The sequence below is a fragment of the Parambassis ranga genome, chromosome 18, assembly GCF_900634625.1.
Source record: "Parambassis ranga chromosome 18, fParRan2.1, whole genome shotgun sequence".
Taxonomy (NCBI): Eukaryota; Metazoa; Chordata; class Actinopteri; family Ambassidae; genus Parambassis; species Parambassis ranga.
The window spans coordinates 2,214,034-2,235,017 of NC_041038.1; the positions used below are offsets into that span (position 1 = coordinate 2,214,034).

Here is a 20,984-nt window from a genome sequence, read left to right on the forward strand (position 1 = left end):
TTTGGGCTCATCCCAGGGTCTGCGGTTCGATTCCAGGAGTCTCTACTTGTGTAAATGAACCAAACAATGAATCCTTAACCCAATACTATTCTCTGTTTTTTTCTTTTTTTTTGCATTTCTGGGCTTAAGTTGGATTCACAACATAATACTCTTAGGGATGATAAGTGAGCTGTAAAATTGAATAAAAAAAAATCAAAGTAGTAAATGTAAATCTCACTGTACAAATACACATCTGAGGCAGCTGTACATCTACACTGCTTTCCACATTGTTAGAAGCAGCCCTTACAGCAAGTTTTCATGTATCAATTTCTTGCCTGCTTGCCGCTTACTTACGACCCATCTCAAGCTTTTAACAAGAGCAAGGCGAAAATGGAGGGCATCCCTATCAGTACATTGACCCTGAGTCACTCTCTATAATTTCCTCTAAAGGGCAAGTACTGTACTGTGACCAGCGATGACTCTGCTCTGAGAGCTCACTCTCCTTTCCACTGCTCAGATTGTCCAATAGCTGAACCCATCACACACGGCAGTAGAAAAGACATCAAGTTCACAGTCTCCAGATCATATTTTATTTAAAAACAGCAATAAAACATTAAATTCACTTAAAACACTTTTTTCGAGTGCGAGGGGCCAGAAAGTCTACTGTTGGTGTTAAAGTCATCACAGAGTACCCACACAATGCTGTTCACCTCAATTACCTGTCCCAAATACTCCTGCTTTTGACTGCAGGAGTGCTCCTAGGCACATATAAAGCACCTTGAATACAGCTGGATTTAACGTTGGGTTCACCTGGTTTGGAATCTGTTGTGTTTAGAGAAAATCCAATGTTGTGATTTATTGGCACCTTTATTCTAACACTACCATACCCATGTGTTGTGCTTTTTTCTTTGCAAGTCAGACAACGCCTGTGAGCAGACGTGCATGTGTTGGTTAGTGTTCTGGACTGAATAAAATGAGAAGGTGCAGCAGTGGGGAGCCGGTGTTAGAATAAGCAGGATTGATGTGCTCACAGCGGACGACCTCGGATCCATCATCGGCCTGTCTAAATTGAATGCACAGGGTTTTTTTTTTTTCCAGTGTGGAGTATACCTGTAATATAGTGGCCTTTACAGGTCTGAGCTGCACAAGAGGCCACTGCAGAGAGGCCATTGTTGTAGTTTTAGTTACACATGAATTCACACACACATGCATGCACGCAAGACACACACTGTTGCTGAGCAGACCTGTACAAGAGGCTAATTTGGGAACAAAGCTGGAATACAGAAGTGTTGAATCAGACACACCAGCTGTGTGTGTCTAGACACTGTTACTTAGCAGTGTAACAGGACAGATGTAGCAAATAGAGTTTTACCTTGAGGAAAAACACAAATCATATCTTTTAACTCCATGTTTGCTACAAGGCTTCTAGGATAAAACAACACATATTGTGTGTTTAAACCTGTTTTAGTGCTTTAAATGAAAAATTAAAACACTGCCTAAATGCTAGGGACTTTATTTCACTCATATGTTCAAATTGTGGAAATGGAGAAAACATTTTTCCTTTTGGCTATGCTTTCCATGTACTGCTACACTATCACATATTGTAGCTAAAATTAAAAAAACCTACATAGGTGCAGTATTAGCTAGGGATGTCCCGATCTGATCACGTGATCGGAAATCGGGCCCGATTACGTGATTTCAGACTCGATCGGAATCGTACATTACCTCCCGATCAGGACTCGGATATATATTTATTAGGGCTCTCAAAGTTAACGCCTTCTGTGCCCTGTAGCGTAGGGGTATGACAGTTGCTTTTGGTGCGAGATGTCCTGGTTCGAGACAAAACACCTGATCGGGACATCCATAGTATTAGCCAATCCAGTGCAAGAAAGTCTGAAAAATGAGAAACAAAAATGGCTAAAAATCCACATATTAATGGTATATGATTGTATTGAGAAGCAGGTGAAAAACAGTGCATATCAAAAGAGAATTCTTGACTTAAAAATAGCATCATGGTGCTAAAAAAAGAAATATACAACCAAAAAAATCAATTGCTGTAATCATTCTAAATAATACGTTGTTATATTTAAGCCAAGCAATGTCAGTCAGGTACGTTTCCAACAGCATAATGGGTGCTATTGATCCCTGATGGCATTAAGAGATTAAAAGGTTTCCCGTCCCCCCCGTGTTGTTGACACGCGCTGTAACGCATTACAGTCATTAGCATTAAGCTGGCTCATCAATAAGCACTTGGCTGATCCATCAGTCTTCCTCAGATGTAGCCCATGGGAACCCGCCATAGATGCCTGCCAGCTCAGACGCCATCCTTGATCTGTCGGTCAACATACACACACACACACACACACACACACACACACACACACACACACACACACACACACACACACACACACACGATCTGGTGTTTGCTACTCTCTCTCTACTTGTTGATGCTGCTGTAGGTGTGTAACCACTGCTGCTTGCCGGCGTGTTTGTGTTTGTCAGTGCACTCTTCTTTTTCCTTGTTTTGTGTTGACTTGATCATGCAGTCCTTGAATGTGTGTGGGAAGAAAAAGCAGAGGTTCCCATATCCATCACCTCGAATAATGTCTTGTACTGTATTTTCAGTTATATAGGCTGTGTAGGTGTTTCTGTGTGTGCGCGACTGTGTGAGTGGCAGTTTCAGTCAGCCTTAAGACTATGGAGTGTCAATGTATGACAGGCAGATGTAGTCTGATGTGATGGTGTGCTACAGTGATTGACAATGTCCTGACTTAGAAACCAGCATCTAGTATTTGAGACGAGAGATGAGAGACGAGAGACGAGAAAAGGGCCAACAGGGGAGGTTGCTACAGTTCATCATGTAAGGCCTCTCCCTCTAAATGGTCTAGAGCTCCCATCAGCAGCAGGGCACCGGTGGTGTTGTCTCTCACAAAGATGATGAAGGGGTGGTCGGCGTACAACAGCTTGGGTTTGTCTAAGATCTCGTCTTCTAGGTCTGCTTCTGCTTTCCCAGCCTGACTGTCCAGCTCTAGGGAAGCCCAGTGGAGGACGCCGCCAAGGTGAAGCTTCCCTTTGCTCTTGTCCGACACACCAGAGAAATCTGCCAGTGTCTGGTCCCAAGCATCAGTCAAGCCTAGAGTAGACAATGGTTTCTAGAAAACATGATATGACATATAAAAATTAGCACCCTTAGCACGCCAGTGTATTTTTCTAATGTCACATTGACATGTTGAAAAACGAGCTGCAAAAGTACAGTTGATGGAAGCATCATAGCATCCCTGCAGAACAGGCAAAATTTAGCATATACACCTGGGACGCTGATCAGAGCCAGTGCCAGTAAAAGTCCTTTGACCCTGTCCCACTAAAGCCAGATGTTAGTGGACTTCTCCTCCAGTGTCAAAGCGCCTATAGAGACATCCTGCATGTGTATTATCTGAGCAGCTGCCAGGACACTGATCAATTATGCACACACAAAATAAGTAAGCAGGAAAGCATATTTTAAACTTTCATGATGCTGTGACATTCACATGGGAAACATGCACTGCCCCTACCGATGCCCGCCACACGATGAACACAAACATAATCATCCAGAGCAAACTTTTCACAGAAAGGAGCTGTTTATTTACTTTGTATCCCAAAAAAATCAGAGATGGAGAGAAGGTTGCTGACAGTTGCCCTTGTTGTGAGCTGGCAGAACAAAGTGGGCGACAGGCAGAGAAGAGACGGAAGGAGGAAGCAGAGGATGAATAATTTAAGAATGAAGCCCCGTGACCTGAGCACCTCCTTTGTTTTTCTTCTGATATGAATTCCACAGAAAGTCGTCGTCATGACAGGTAGTTTATCCTCCCATGGCAGAGGGCCACTCACAGTGACAGGTTTCTCCAGGGGCCAGATGAGACGTGTGCGGGTGTGAATGTATGCACTTTTATGTGTGGATGTGCCAATATGAAACAATACTGTTTTGTAGCATTGTTTAAACTTTAGCTGACTAAACTCATATACTGGCTGACAACTGTAGTTCATTTGGGTGAGTGCTCTACCTCACCGACTCACAGTGTAATAGCTGCTCGGCTCTTTAAACCACATTCCAACAGACAAAGAGGAAGCTGCACCGGATCATGTCAACTTATTACTAAACATGAAATGAGTGGATGTACAGTATATACAGGTGTAGTCGTCTGTCACTCTCGTTCTAGTGTTTTCATGCAAAGCCTCTCTTTCCACAGAGACACACACTCCACCCTCTTGCTCTAATGCACTTCTATTGTCCTCATCCATTATTCCTCCACTCTTCCACTCACTACCACTACATCACTGTCTTCCTCTGCTGCTCTGCCACTTGCCTGGCATCCCCATCCCTCATCTGCCCCACGTGCCTCTATTTTATCCCATTCCGCTCCAAACTCAGTCTTTTTTCCTCCCCACCTCATCTTTCTCTTTCTGCGACAGGCCTGCTCGCCCCGTTATATACGTCAACTTTTTGGTCTCTGTCGGGGGTCATTTCAAGGATTTTTTTTTAAACAAGAAAAAAGACATAAGAGTATATGTGCGTGTGTGAGTAAAAGCAATCTCTCTCTGTGTCACTCATGCCCATCCATCCTCATTCTCTTTACCAGTATTAACTTGCATGCCCTATAGTGCTTCAGGTGCCATTATGTAGCATATGAATAGAACATACTAACCTTACAAGACCTTGCCATCTCTCTCCATTAGCTCTACTTGAAGCATCAAAAGGAGGCTAGCAATGGCTGATAGGCGGGGCACAGCTTGAATTGGACTCAGTGGCAGCATGATGGGAAACAGGCTAGGGATGTCAGAAAAGCCTACAGAGGCCTGGTTTACCACACTGCATAATACGTGGAGGGAAACCTCGGGGAGATGCTCTTTGGCTGCCCTTTCTCTCTCTGACGCACCACATGAATCTTAGATGGAACAGCACTGGGCGGACTGCTGATTCCTTCGCACACAGTGTCAACGAGCTATTAGTCTTTGAGCATGAGCCACAGGCATTGTTAACTGGGGGATTCTTCTATGTGCGTTTGCCTACTTGGGCCTACAGCGGTGCTGTCTAACTAGGCCTGAGGTAGCATCAACCCTCAGGCGTGCAGCACTCAGCATCACATTATTTCACTTCGATGGCTCAGCTCACTAAGTAGCTTGTTGGGTGTACCTGTGTGGGGGGTTTGGGACAGTTCGTGGCAGCCATGACATGTCATGATTCTTTCTGTGAGGAATCATTATGGAGGATTTAGAAAAAAGAAAAAAAAGAGAACAAAAACAGGCCAAGCAGGAAAAAAGAGGAGAAGATCAAAAAGGGAGACTGCAGCGAGATGGAGTACTTTTCATCTTCTGCATTTAAACCATGGGATCTGAACTGTTAAGAGTCGAAGACGATTAAAATCTAAGAAAGACTACACACCACACATAACGACTATTTTCAGCATGCAGACAGAGCCTGAATCATGAATTTGTAGTGGGGCCTACATCAATTTACAAAGAGTAAAATGAAAGTGTATTTATATCTGCTCTTATTCTGTTTTATACAAAACAGAAATCAGTATCCCTGAAAAACAGTGCCTGTCTCAATTGCTGCTACAATATGTAAAAGAAAGGCAAAAAAATAAATGAAAAATAAAACTGAAAACAATTGTTTCATCCATCATCTATTATCTGGGGTGGAGTTGCAGAAGCAGCAGCCTGAGCAGGGAAACCCAGACTTCCCTCTCCTCGGATATCCAAAGGATACAGAGGAGCCAAGAGACACATTTCTTCTGGCAAGTCCTAGGTCTGCCCCGGGCCTCCTCCTGGATGGAAATGCCCGGAACACCTCACAGGGGAGTCCAAACTAGGTGCCCAAACCACCACAATTGCCATTTGGCTAAAAATGAGTGGCTGACAAAATGAACAGACAGCTAATACAACAAATGTGATAACAAAATCACACCTGAAAGGGAAGAAATATATCCTTCCAGCTTCTCTGTTGTTTCTGGCCTTACAATGGACTGCTTACAGCACTATGACGTCATTTGGTTCCAGTTTGGTTTCCCCTTGTTTTCTTTTTGTTTCTTTAGTATCAAGTGTAATGAAGGTGGCTGTGCCAAAAACATAGTTATAGAACATTGGATTGTGATTGGCTCAGAAGACAAATGAGGAAAATTCTTAAACGCCTCATGCACCACTCTCTCTATAACTGTACCTCCACACCAACTAACTCAGACTGCAACGAATTAGGTCCAACCTGGTCCAATCGATCATAACTACAATCAGCCCAACCATCATAACAAACTGGGAGTAAAAATGGCCTTACCTCGGCTGCTCCTGCATAGTTTACAACTCCTGTTCCACCTGGCTTTGTAACAGATTCTTTAAAGCTGCTGCCACCTAACAACAACTACAGGCACGTTCTGCCTAATTCAGTACTGCCCTTAAAATCCTGTGTGGGTGGCTTTGAGCACGCAGTATGTGTGACACTGGCATCATCACTGCTCCATTTCATGGACACATTAGATGCAGGCTTAAAAAAGAACCCCTTTTCTGTTCTTCTTTCTGTCAAATCACCAGCACTCTTGAGGCTTCAAAGCCTCTCCATCTCTTTATTGAGACTCATCAGCATTACTCCTACTAGTATCTTATTTACATATTTACGTATCTTATTTACATGGGCTTTAACCTCTTTTACATGGTCAATACACTCTGTGTCTCATTCACTCGCTCAGACGTACACGTGAACACTTTTTTATTCCAAGGCATGTTTGGAACAGATCAAAAAAAAAAAAAAAGAGAAAAAGAAGCTTTTACTGATATGTTTAACTAATGGCCATAAAACACATCTGATGAATTCATATGGGCTATGGTAGCTGTGTTAAAACACCCCACACTGTATACTGTGGAGTGTGCTCTTGTAAATATTTGATGGCCTTTTGACCTCATTAGCAATGATTGAGTGAGCTCTCTGGTGTACACTCGTATGTCTTAGTCACCATTTGGAGATATAACCAGAATGGAGCTCAAGCTTGGCCATTAGTGTGGAAGTGTGTGTGTGTGTGTGTGAGTGAGTGTGAGTGTCCTGGTCAGCAGTCGATCAAGGAGAAGGAGAGAGCGATGAGGGTGGTTTATACAGTGACCTCTGGGCCACGCTTGTTAAGAGGGTTCTCCGTCTCCGGCAGCAGACCACGAAACAGTCTGCCCTTCACCAGAGGAAAACACCACAAACGGGGAGACAGAAGGAAAGAGAAAAAAAACTGACTCTGTAGCTATTTATAGCTCATTGTTACTCTTTCTACCTTGTCCCCAAGCAATCATTGACCCTCCCTCATCCTCCTCCACCTCTTCTTGCTCACATCCCTGCCGAATGTCACTCCTATTTAGGTCATGTGGAGTCAAGGTGCAGTCGCTCAGCGAGTGCGCATTAGAGACAACATGTGAGACCTACAAGAAGGATTTTAGATCCCTGGGACTGATATGACAGAGGTGAAGGAGGGCATGGGTGCGCTTGGATGTGGCAAATCTGCTCAACATGAATCAGAGGTGCTCTCATATGCTCTCATGTGCTTTGTTCTCATTTGCAAGTGAAACACTCATGTTTAACCCTTGTGCAACGTTCGCAAACACTACCCTTTCGTGTTGTTCGGGACAAAAACGTCCTCTAACTTTAACACAAAATATATCAAATAAATGTTTTTTTCATAAATTTTTTTGCAAAGACCTTTTAAGTAACTTCAGTTCTAATCAAAAGTAGTGAAAAAAATCATTTTCCCCCAGGATTTTAATATGGTCATTAAGTTGTTAACTGTAAAAATCACAAATTTTACCTCCTACCAACAGGGTACCAACAATCAAGAATGCAAGATTATGTAGTGCCATGGCTGTGCAGTCAAAAAATGTTTTTATTCCAGTCCACATTCACCTTTTCTATTAAAAATGAGCCATTTTGTGAGTTTTTTTTCCAATTTTCAGCACCACCCCTTATGAAATTAGTGATTAAAGGGTTAAAATCCTGGGGGAAAATTATTTTTTCACTACTTTTGAACTGAAGTTAATTAAAAGGTCTATGCAAAAAAAAATTCAAAAAAATATTTATCTGATATATTTTTAAAAGTTAGAGGACGTTTGTGTCCCAAACAACACGAAAGGGGGTAAAATTTGCCCACAGTGTACTGTTGACCTATGAAAAATTTTAAAATCATATTAACAAAATTTATGTCAAATTAAGCTTGTTGAACAAAAATGATTCAATATTGACAAAGTTATGGCCAAAATAAACAGAAAAATTACTCTCAGAGGACAAAAATGTCCTGAACAGTGCATAAGGGTTAAGGCACTCGCACACGCACATTACCGTGATCTTGTGTTTGTCCAGATGTTGCACTCTAATCTTATGAGTCTATGGCTGTCCCGAGCATTGACAGACAGAGTGGTAAACAGTATTAATGTACGGTGATGAGCAATTATTTGCCTGACCCAATTGGAAAAATGATGGTCAGCAAAGACAAAGCGGGCTGTCACTGGCCAGAGGGGTTGGACAAAGAGCGATGCAATGAGATTGGGAAGGGATTGAGCCTTTCTGTAATGATTTTCCAGATGCACTCCAATTTCTTGAGAGAGGGAGACAACTTGCAGTGAGTCAGAAAAACAGGGGCCAAAACGCTGATGTGCTTATCCATATTTAGGTTGCATAATGAGAGCACGGCACAGCTACGCTAGGTTATTTACAAGAGTCAGACAAGTTTTTTTTTTCATTCTGTCTGACAAGCAAAAGAGGATTTGTGCAACAGTGTGTTTTTTTCTCTCGCTCCCTTGCAAAGTCAAAACCATGTCAAAGGGAGTCGTTTCAAGCTTTAGTTCTAGATTACAGCCTCCTCCCCAGAGTGTCCTGACAATGTTAATGTCAAAAGCTTGTTCTTCAGGGCATGGCTAGCACAATAACATGGCAGCGCGACTCTGCAGAGATGTTTGTTAAACTAGAAAGAGGGCAAAGAGGATTTCATCAGTCCATGATGAGGTTACAACGTACATATGAAGAGGACATGGTAATAGGTTCCAGTCAGTGTAGCTTGCCCCTGGGGAAATGGGTTTTACTGGCATTGCCCTCTGTTTCTGTCAGATTCAACTAAGCTTGCTCACTCCTTTTTTTGCTTACTATGGCTTTCTCACTCATCCACAACTCCTCTTCTATAATCTACTGTATCTCTGGGTGCATTCAGACTGAAGATTAGCAGCAAATTGTTCAAATAAAGTCAATAGAAAGATGCAATAGAATGAGATTTTTTTAAAGGAAGGATTTTAGATTAAAGTTTCTTAAACTTATGCAAAAGAAAGAAAGTGACAAAAAGAATAGAAGAAATTGAAAAATGATCATCTCCTTTTCTTTAGCTACTGCACTTTCTTCCATTTGTCTTGCTTCATGACACTCAGCTCGCATATGTAAGTGACAGAGCTAATAAATCCTTCCCCATCTTTGTTTCACTAGCAAAGAGCAGGGCACAAAACATTTGAGTAGCAGCTTCTCATTCTGAGGCAGCGCTGTCCACAGCTTTCGCCAGTTTAAATGGCAAACATCTCCTTTAAAAGGTCATACACTATTCATAATAGGTGTCACCAATTTACATGAATTCTGAGTAACTTGGCAACAAACTAAAATTAAACCTGTGTCTTCTCCAGAAGCCAGTGTCTGTACTCCACTCAGTGACTGTGGAGAGTCCTGACACCAAGCTTGTGAAAAATAAGGTGTTCCAAATTTGCAGTTGCAAGATGTCAGACTTGTTTGCATCATGTTTCCTAGTAGATATACTTTTGGAAATAACATGAAAACTCTGTGAAACTATGCCTGCAGGTCAAGTCAGTACCATGAAACAATGAATACAAACATTTTCTTCTCACCGTGAGCCCCCCAGCAGGATATTCTCAAAGGCAAAGAGAGCCGTCTGTGTTCTGCTGGTCCGGTCTGCCTGGTCAAATACGTGCTCTTTCACAAGCCCGACACCTCTTAAACCTCCAAGCCAACAGATACAACCCTCCAGTTTGGCCTGTATGAACCTTTACAAACCTAGTGAACTCACATTAGCATCAGCTGCCACTGAGCTGCTGCCTGTCTGCCTGGCACTTCCTTTTCTCAGACCAGCAACCTGCTGGCTCCAGACATAAGAGGAGCAGAAACTACAAGCTGGGCTGTGGCATGACCTTTGTGCACCTGCACAAGGAGGTGTTTGGGAGGCTTTGGAGACCCCAGGGAGGAGGTGCAGGTCATGGTCATCGTCAGGCACCCTTTTAGCCTCCTAGCAGTCAGGGTTTGATTCACTGCTGAAGGCTGCTTTTAGTGTGCTGTATGAGTACAGCAAAATGCTCATCACCTCACGAAAGAAAGGAAAAGAATGGGAAGTGCTGACATTTGAACTCACCTGAATCAAAGTCTGCACTGAACTGAAAGGGGGGAAAACTCCGGGCTACTGCACTAAAGGAGGTAATGGAAGAGGAAGAGAAGTGAGAGAAATGACAAGTGAGAAACTCAGCACAACATGGCAGAGCAGCAAAGCACAAAAACAGAGAGGGAGGAAGAGCAAAGACATATGAATGGAGAAAAATTACTTCTGAAAGGGAGGAAAAGAGAAACCCGAGATAAGCAGAGTGTAAAAAAAAGTTGGGCAAAAGAGACGGAACATGAAGAAGAGATGTGGAAAAAAAGCAAAAAAAATGAAGAGGAAGGTGAAGAAACAATGAGAATGATGACTGCGTGGCTAAAGCATATCGGGTGAGGTGAAAATTGATGCAGTGTGTGGATACAGGAAATGAATGAAGGAAGAAACTACAATTGAGGCTGCAGTCAGCGATTCACTCTGTCAAATCCAACTAAAATCTAAAAAAGCCCTGCTTCTCTCCTCTTTGCACATATAATGTGCTGTAAAAGCACCTCAGTCCACAGATATAAGTACAAATGCAACGAACATGGACCAAAAGACAAGCTGAAAAGAATCAGCAGCATTACTCCCACTGAAACACCTGGAGATTATCCTAGAGAGGAAACCCCATACATCCTATTTATGCAGGGTTATGTCTATCAGGAGTGCAGCTTTTTTATTTACACTGTGTTTGTGGCACTAACCTGCAGACTCAGCGTGCTGGTGATGTTTGCCTTTGGCAGCGAGATGGCCAGACTGGTAATGTTAGTCTTTTCCAGCCACCTGGACAGCTGCTCCAGGGTCAGCAGCTTTTCCAACCGGGCCAGATTTTCGACGTGAAAGGGCAGCAGGAGCACAAGGCCAGCCTTGCCTCCCCAAAGAGGTACCTCCACAATTTGTACCATGTTGTTGATGTCTTCATGGTAAGGGTACACACCTGTAGGAGGGGACGGCAGGAGGCAGGCACAGAGCAGGGGAAAGATCAGGGGGGAGAACCATATTTTATACTGCAGGTATTGGTACTACCAGAGTAGTACCAGTCTAGGAACATTTTTTGGGGGAAAAAGTTACTAGTTCAAGGCCCTAGGCAATTGTAGGTTGGTGGTTCAATGATATTAGCTAAACCAAACATCACAGTTCCTTTTTGGTAAAACCAAGACCTGCTCAGGTCCTCAGAAGTCTGCTGATGCCTTTGCGCCTTTCTTTTGTAACCAGGCATGCACCACTCAGTTCAGACTTGTGTTGTGGGTGGTACACAAGCTATGTTTGCTGTAACAACTTCCTGTACTCAGTCATGAACCTTACATATTGAAAATGGACTGCATTTCTAAAAGGGCCTACAGAGAGATGACAACAGATCATGACAAACATTTCTCTCAGGAACTGAAAATGACATTATAAATAACATAAATAACAGGGCTTCTCTCCGACATCTTTTACAGCTGTCATCACAGAAATTCACTTTGCCTTGTTGTTTTAAGATGATACATAAAATATGAAAAGCCAAGCTAAATAAATCATAAGGTACACTCTGATAAATAGGAAGGAAGCAGATTGGACCATACAGATGTTCAAGCCATTTTAGAGCTTGATTCCTTTTTTGCCACATTTATTTGCTGGCAGGAGCACAGCACAACAGACTGTGTTTTTTTTTCTTACCTGCTCTGTGCATCATCATCACTTTAGTGTATTTTTTCCCCAAGAAAGTACGATGATCTGTGCTGTCTTCACTGAACTCTCTCTCCCACAGCCCTGCACAAAGAGTTTAAAATACAGAGTGCTTGATAATAGATAGGCTCCTGTGAAAGAGGTGAAAAGAGGTTACACAATAACATGTTCACAAAATACATACATACACAGCGACACTGCCCATGAATCACTGCATATGTACTGCATATTAAAACATGTATACTCCTCTCAGAGTTGAAGTGCCATACTGAGGCAGTTATAAAGTCCTCAGGGCCACTGCGTCCCATTCAGTGTTCAACGCATCCCACTTGGCCCTGCTAACCCCCTGACAGCTGTCAATTTAAGAGAGGCTAAGAGTGGTGGAATTACTGTTGTAATAACCTCACAACACATTCTCAAAGCCGCTGGCCCATTCAATAGAGCAGGGGACATTGGATGGAGCGTGGAGGTCGACAGACTATGACTTGTACCCAATTTGCTCTTTGTGAGTGACAGCTGAGGTCGCCTATGGCTCTAACAAATTATGATTCTCATCATCGATTATTAAGTTGAAAATATCTCCACACAATGCTGAGGTACATGAAGGCCAACATAAATCAATTGTCTCAGCTGATAACATGAGAGGCCAGACTGATGCATCCATCATGAAACACATGTAATAGAGAAATGCAGATGAGTTAGCTTTGTGGCAATCCCAGTTTTTTTTTTTTCAGCGTCAAAGTCCACCTAAACTCCAAATACAGACAAAGAGGTGAAGCATGAGTGGAGTTGAGGAAGGTGGGCAGGCAAGGAAGCAGGAAGCTTGCAGTCTGATGCAGCACCCAGCTGTCATTCAAAGCTGTGACATGCATAATTATGTGTAATTTTTATGCTAATAATATAACTAAATATATAATATATATAATATAACACAAACTAATCAATAGAAACCATAATCATTTTTGAACCATGCTGTAAACATTTATTTCTGACATAAAGTTGGCCATAAAGTCACTTTAACATATTCCATCCATCATCTGAACCTGCTTTGTCCTGCAGTGCAGGGTCACAGGGGGCTGGAGCCTATCCCAGCTATCTAGGGGTGAGAGGTGGGGTACACCCTGTACAGATCTCTATGGAGATTGACTCACTTTTGTAGCCAGCCCCTAGAGGCTGTAGAGGCAACAGCAAATTTTAACACATAGGCTTTATCTCACAGGAGGTTGCCTCTTGGTTTTTGTTTAAATGTCCAATATAACCTCAAGAGATTTTTTTCTAGTTTATTCTACAACACAAGTACTGTTTAAGCTTTATGTATCATATAAAAAATGGTAGTAGCAAACAAGTGGCTGTGCAGTAAACGCCAACACAGTAACTCTAGCCCACAGGACAGTTTATGGCGGTGATGTTGAAGTTGTGGAGTTTGTTTACAGTATGTGAACATCATCTGAGCCATAAACTCCTTGCTCAGTGGTGAAGCTTTGGGTTTCTGAATTGACTCATCTTGGTTAAGGAAACATCTTAGTGCCGCTCACTTGAGTTTATTTATTAATTAAACAAAATCCAATGAAAACCAATTAGTGTAATACACTATAATGCTATAAAAATCCATAATTCTTACTACACTGTGCCCTCCCTCTAGCACTAGAGGAAAGGTTAAAAGGTCCCATTCAGCCTAAGATGACTATGATCACCTAATTTTATTGTGATCCGAATGGTTTGCTCTCTAATCAACGAGCCATGCTGCCACCCCTACAACAACTACAAATATGTTGCCAACTTTGGAATTACAATGTTTTGTCTATCTTAAAAAAAAACAAGCACCAGATGTTCTTTAGTACGACTTCTTTCAAACTCAGATGATATCATCTGTGTTATTTTTTCAGACTTTGGAAAGTTTGGGAGTCAGGGATGAGATATTATACAAGTGTTTTCATTGGCTGTCTGGTACTCCTTTCAACTAGTAAACTAAACTCAAAGTGTTTCTTTAAACTGAACTGACATTCTCTGTTAACGGCTTGTTGTTTCAGCACCTCTATCCCAAAAAACACCCAGACTCCACTGGAGCCCAGCCAATCACAAATCACAGCTTAACGACATACGGTTCTTCCTCCTAGGCATGTTCGCACATGTCACAGACATTCACTCTGCTTCCTGTAACAGACGGAGAAACATGATTGCGCTGGAATTCGAAAACAACTGGCTGAGGGTTACCTGAAGTGGCAACCGTGTTGTTGAAATGATGTCACAACGATGATGAACAATTTTCTCCGCAGTAACACGTGTGTAAATCCAACGGGGATTTCATGACCTCACTGCAGTGCACAGAAAAGCGTGTTGATCTGTGGAGGGCTTGTTCCTAAAGGAGGCAGCCTGCTTTGGCTTTGTCTGCTTGTATGAGACAACCCACTGCAGCAGACAGATCTCTTGCAACCTGAAGCCATTAATATCCATCAGCAGTGAACAATGAGACAATTGCACAGCTCAGAAATCTAATTCATACTGTAAACTTTAGACAAAATCCAGAGGAGAATCAACCGGCTCCCTCTTCTCCCTCATCAACTTTTGATTACACTTAGTTGTGGTATTTTAGAAGCTATTATGTGCGCTAAAGACGCTGGGACTTGTTGTTCTGTCTTGCCTTTTCTAGTCCCTCATGTTGCTACATTATCATGTATAAATTTCTCTTTCTTGTCGCCAATGTTTGCTTGCCTAAAACAAAAACAAAGCCTGAATTAATTAACCAGTGTGGACCAGAACTCCCAAGGCGGGCCTTTTACATCCCTTCACTATGTCTGTCAATCTCCTTTGCTCTGTCTCAGCAGGCCACCCTTTCTTTTCTTTACTTTTCTCAGTTTTCACTCTCCCATCTCTTATAGCGCGCTTTTCTTTGTCCATTTCCTACTTAGAAATCTCTCCTTTTTCAGTTCTTTCTCTCCAGTCCTCTTTTGCTTTTAGCATATATACATGTTCCACTACTAATTGGGCCTGACCCTGCTTTTCTTTGAATGCTCTGCACGGCCCAAGGAAGGAGGGATAGCAAAAAGCTTTTTTTAATGCCACTTTTCAATAATTAAAGTTGAAAAAAGTGAAAGAAAGCAGATGCCTGTTTCCACACCACCATCTCAAAAATTACATTATCACACACTGGACCCAGAAATAACCAAAGACAAAACCAGAGATGGCTAGCATGAACAAGAAGCAAGCTATTGACCACTTTAAAATTATAAATCACAACTAAAGGAATCCAATGTTCTGTAATCTAATTTGTGTGCTGCAATCTGCTGTATAATCTAATTTGTATATTTCCTCCACAAAATTAATGAAGCAACCAACGAGGGGTTGGTTCATAGAGAATCTAATTTAGTAATGTAGTCAAAACATCAAACAAAGACAATTAATTAAATTGCTTATCAATATACTGTAAAGTCTGTCTGTCAGGGATTGTTATTTTTGGACGGCCGTGTATGTATCGCCAACCTGTTTTCACTTTTGTTGCCGCCTAATAAAAAGAAACAAAGGGAACGGAGGCCGATAGATGCAGATAAGGATGTGAACAGGAGACATGTGGGAAGAGGACGAGGAGACAGGGGTAGATTAGACGTCTGATAAGTAATGACAAAAGCAGGAAAAAGAGGAAAAAACAGAAGGATGTGTTCAACACATCAGCTTTTGGTGAGATCTGACATCTGCATGCATACAAATGTTTGAACAGAGAGAGATGCCAGATTACAGTGCATTCCTGAAGTTATTATTATATTAAATTTCTATGTCTAAAGGTAAAGCCTAAAATACTGACATTCCCTCCAAGAGTATAATGTAAACATCCCATTAATGACATCTATTGCTGTCTAGACATTGATTAATGTTATTAATTGTTAAGCTGCACTATTGTATGTTATTTCAGCTTAGTTGGTTAAATGCTATTTACACATTTAGCTTTATATCATTAAACCACTTACTGTTGACTTCCAGTTGGACATAATATATAAATTTATATATAGGATAATGTTAGCTTGCTGTAATAACAGCAAAACAATAATACATTCACCCAGATGCTTTTCTAATGATGTGATTAGCAAGCACACAATGCTTAGCCAGCTAGCTGTAACTGGCTTTGTTTACTCTGTAAGATCAGCTAATAAAAAAAAACTGGGAAAAGGCAAGCTACTCTGATTAGTGTTGGGAGTTTGGATGGACAGTCCAAGCAATCTCTGCACATTAGCTGGAAGGCTAACTCTTCTATGTGTTGCACACTCAGATATGGCAGAATACATGTCACATTCTTTGGGTGTACGTATGCTGAGTCCTACATGGAATAATGAGGAACAATTAAAAAAAAAATAATTTCAAGTTATGTCTGAAGCCATTCATCATATCATTTTTAAATGACACATTTATGTTGCTGCAATGGACCTCAGATAAGGATTAAACGGATATGTTTTTGGGCTGTAACTCCTAAATCACAGATGGAGCTTCTATCTGACTGCATTCACACAGAAATATTGACTACTTTCCACCACAGCAGCCTGTCACAAAGCACAGAACTGAGCCAAGCCGTGCCAGCGTGGACTTGGAGCGCTCTGAGCACAGATGTTAGGCGTGACACCGAGGGAGAGAGTCTGGACACTTGTTACTCAATTATTTAAGATGACACATCACCCCCCAATGGAAGATGAATAAGCTCTCAGTGATAGACCCCAGAATCATCCTTTATCTGCTGTGTCCACCAGCTGGAGTCCAACGCGTGTATGCACACATGCACAGTGCACACAGGTGGGAGCGCTGGCACTCAATACTAGGTGGGCAAAGTGCAGTCTGAACACTAAAAACAGTGCACGTGCATTATTAGCATTTTAGGTTCATCCACAGCAACTCAAACACTGAGACACTGCATAATTATAAATAACTCCAATATAAAGCTCGCTAATCTAATACAGAATCACTCAGGGCAGCCTTGTTGCTATGCTACAGGTCTACATTCAACCGGTTATGCTACTAATTACTATAACATTAACATTTGCTTATAGTTAGTTCATTAAAAATCACTCTCAGTGTTGTTTAAGGCACTCAAATAACATATCTACATACAATTTGACTATAAGCTATTTCATGTACCTTTAAATTTCATGGCATTTGCCAGAATGAGGGCTCCAGCCTTAGCCTTGACTTCCTCCAACAAAGGGGCTCCTTCCAGGCCACTGAGACCAGCCTTAGCCCAATCATAGAGCTGCTTTAGGTCCTCCTTGGAGTCTCCCTTCTTCAGAGTCTTGTGCTGCAGCCTGAACCTGGTTTGGCTCTCCTTCACAAACGCCTCACTGATAGCAGCAGCCTGCTTAGAAAACACAGCTGAGGATGTGTGCAAGTGAAAGCTAGTGCCATTAGCTTCATTGACACTGTTCAACGCCGCAGCCAGAAGCTCCCCTGCCTGTCCTTCAATTTTGGAGGACGATGGTGTCTTGAGGAGATCGTGGACCTGGCTGGCAGTATTACCGGCTGCACCTGCGCCCAGTGCTCCAAGTGAGGAGGCCACCAGCAGAGGGGAGAAGACGGTGTTTACTGAGCTTGAGTCAGAGCGAAGAACCTGGTACAGGCGCAGACCCAGAGCCCAACTCAGGTCGCCCAGAGGAGAAGGAGGGCGAGGTGGGGGGCTGGCCGGAACAGCAGGGCTCTTCGTGGATGAATTACTGGCACTGCCCTGCACCAGGAGAACTGGCAGAGAAATGAGGAGACAGAGAAGGAGTCTCAGCATCCTGGTAGATCTGGAAGAAAGAATATTAACAATATTACACTTTATGTAAATGATAAACCTGGTGGTTTAGCTTAGCTATTAGTCTGGAAGTTTCAGAATGTTTTTGGAACACAGACGCCACATCTAAAACACAAAATAAAAAATAGGAGCTGACTGGACTAATTTGGCAGGGCCTTGAATGCAACACATGCTCATTTGTATGATCTGAACTGTACTGGAACTCCATCAGCGCTTGCTTGGCTTGCACAGGCTGCACTAAGTGTGAAGGACAATGAAAGGAATGCAAAGAATGCAGCTCTCATTTATAATGAAAACCAAGTCTGCAGAACTATTAATAAACGTCACATTTTGATTTGAATCGCTCCTCGTGTTGTTACATCACTGTCAGTGTCTGAGACAAAGTCATATAAACACAGCTCGAGGGTTCCCGTTTTGCTGTAAAACTTGTGTAAACTGCTCCTACAGTGCCACAGCAGCAAACGTGATTTGGTAAATTCCTCCCTACTCGGCAACGTGGTTATTATCTCACCTGCTGCGCTAAGAAAGAAAAAAAGCAAAGAGTGTGACAATTAGGCAAGTTTACACGAAGCTTTCCAGGCTAAATGGATGGAAAGAAAAAGGCGTTGTTTTCTCGCGTTTTCAACTTATTTAGCTCAAAACGGCGACACGCAGGAGGAACATCAGTCTACTTTCTGGAAAACAGAATTAATGAAAGCGTGTTTAAATTTACCGTTTTATTCATTGACGTGCACGGTTCTCCTCCTCCTCCTCCGCCTCTTGCTCCGCTGTCCGTCCAGATGAGCTGCAGGAAGTGGAGCTGTTTCTGGGCTCAGACGTGGCAGCGCATGGAGGAAGTTCGGTCAAGGCTTTTCAGATTTTCCAGAAACTTCCACGGCCGTGTGAAAACTTTCTTTACACGTAATCCTGCTCACTTTACATTAAATGTACATTAAAAAAGAGGCCTTGCAACTGCAGAAGTAAGAGTGTAGCGTCGCTTTAAGTCACTTCTTGTATCTGAATCCAACTTCTTTATGCAGACATAATACATTTATGCATTACCAAACCATAATTAAATATCACTAAGGCTCTGCGGGAAAATACTCTAGCCGCCCACTGGCAGTTTGGCAGGGATTACAAGGATGTAATGGTGTTTCTTTTTTCTTTTCTTTAAAAAAAAAAACACGAGTTGCAATAAATGAAGCGTTTCTCCATACATTCAACAGAAAGCTCTGTGGGTTTGCTGGGATAATAAAGCCTCTTGTTTTTGGCTCAGTGAAGTGGATGCAGTTGCAGGAGCCACTCAAACGGGGTCGCTAATGGTCTTCGATCGGCGCGGCTCACTGACCCCCCGCGCATGTGGGCCTCCCTGAGCTGACACCCAAACCCTCCCTGTGGGTAATGATGTGGACCACAGAGGCTGCAGCCTGATTAGTTTGAATGTGTTTTTTTTTTCTTTTCTTTTTTTACTTAGTGTAAAGTCTGGCTACGTTTTAATTATAGTTAATTATGTAGGATAGAAACACACATGTTGAAAATAGCTCCTATTCTTTATGTTTTTAATGAAATTTGCAAGGGGACCACCCACAACACACACCTCAGCTCACTGTGCTAATGTAGTCTACTGTCAAAGAAAACGAGGGCAGCCCGTGTTACGTCTGACCCTTCCAAACGTTCTCATTCTGTATTCTCCTCACCGAATTTTACCTACCCTGCAAAGGAGTCGGTGGGAATGTGTAACGCCGGGCTTTTGGGACGGGGTTTATCAGCCAAATTTAAGGATGGAGAATGGTCATATAGGGCGCTAATCAATAAATGTAGAGATAGACTAAGAGGGATCAGGGAGGGATATAGGAGGAAGATAACTGCTCAAGACCACCAACGCTCAGCAATCAGGCCGAACATGACAGCTTGTAGACCCAACCAATTATTTACCCCAGCCAAATCAATAGAGCTCTCTCCGAAAGATAGCCATCAGCAGCACTATCTGGAACACATTCACAGCAGAAAGCGCAGGCACACGCTGCCACTCTCACTCTCCGTCTCTTTTGCACACACACACACACTTAGTTATCTTTAATACAAATATTTATCGAACATCTACGCTGAAATACAAGAAGACAATATGTCAAACTACACATACAGCCAATGTGGAGTTACACAGACATTTATTAATGACATTAAAGACTCCCCACCAGGCTGTGGAGGATAAACCATGGTTGGGATGAGTCCATGTGTGCAACCACAAAGGTTGTAACCTTCACCAGAGGAGTCAGCGCACCCCCCCTCCCTCCTGGGACCTCCCAGGGCTGCATCACAGTCAGTCCTGTCAGTAATGAGCAGCGACACACATTATGGTGCAGGTGATTCATAAAGAAGAGGGGGCTTGCGCCGCAGTTAAACGAGTCCCCGGGGAACAGGTTGAGAATACAAGAGGCTCCTCAGTCAGCGGATTGTGCATCTTTTGGGATTTGTAAAAAGGGATGCACACACAACACACACCTTTTACCCCAGCTCACCTCCAAACCTTGGGCCTTTTTTAGCCTTAATTCTCTTACAGGCTGTGAATATATCACTTCACATGTCATCTGTTTAATCATCGTTCTTGGCTGTTGTTGAGGTTAAATGCTCCTACCTCTGGGGCTCCACACCTATTTCTTCTTCTTCTTCACTTTTCTGGATATAAAGTCAGGACATGAAACAGCAAGAGGCCCTTCACCATTAGCAAAGAACTTTCCTCATGCATATGTGAAAATGTTCTTACACCTCCACCTTCTGTGCACCATCTCCCACTTCCTCTTACTCAGCGTCAACTCGTTTCCTCTCCGCTTCTCACCTCCTCTCACTCCCTCACCCCTACTCCTACTCATTTCCCATCTCTCCTCTGTCTTCATTTACAACAATGCCTGTATCTCACATGTTTTGGAGTCAGTTCAGAACAAACAGCATGTAACACGTGAGGCCCGGTTCTCATCAGTTCTGCTCTGCTGTGTCTGTCATCAGCTCTTGGCCGTTTCAACGAATAGAGGTGGTTTTGTGTGGACAGTCCAGTTGGATCCTGATGGTTTCTATCAAGCTCCATTGTGGTTCTTTAAAATTAGGGCTCTTACTTAATGTCTGGCTGAGCCGTTAAGCTGTAACCATGATGTTTTACTGAGGCATTATCTTAACCTCAGGTTCATCCTGGCTAG

At 42.6% G+C, this 20,984-nt stretch overlaps 1 protein-coding gene across 1 annotated transcript; it reads right to left on the bottom strand.

The window, feature by feature from the left end:
- Positions 1-555: 555 nt before the first annotated feature.
- serpinh2 (serine (or cysteine) peptidase inhibitor, clade H, member 2) lies at positions 556-18,616 on the bottom strand. Its single transcript, XM_028429769.1, has 5 exons — positions 18,527-18,616; positions 17,163-17,806; positions 12,036-12,128; positions 11,081-11,313; positions 556-3,134 (listed from the first exon to the last, which is right to left on the bottom strand). The coding sequence occupies exons 2-5, from the start codon at positions 17,794-17,796 to the stop codon at positions 2,829-2,831; spliced, it is 1,266 nt and encodes a 421-aa protein (XP_028285570.1). The 5' UTR covers positions 17,797-17,806; positions 18,527-18,616; the 3' UTR covers positions 556-2,828.
- Between the last annotated feature and the right edge of the window lie 2,368 nt (positions 18,617-20,984).

Coding starts and splice junctions, on each gene's coding strand:
- serpinh2 (XM_028429769.1), bottom strand. CDS start 17,796: ATGCTGAGACTCCTTCTCTGTCTCCTCATTTCTCTGCCAGTTCTCCTG. Junction 12,129..17,162: donor AAATGCCATGAAATTTAAAG/GTACATGAAATA, acceptor CTCTTTGTGCAG/GGCTGTGGGAGAGAGAGTTC. Junction 11,314..12,035: donor GATGATGATGCACAGAGCAG/GTAAGAAAAAAA, acceptor CCCCTCCTACAG/GTGTGTACCCTTACCATGAA.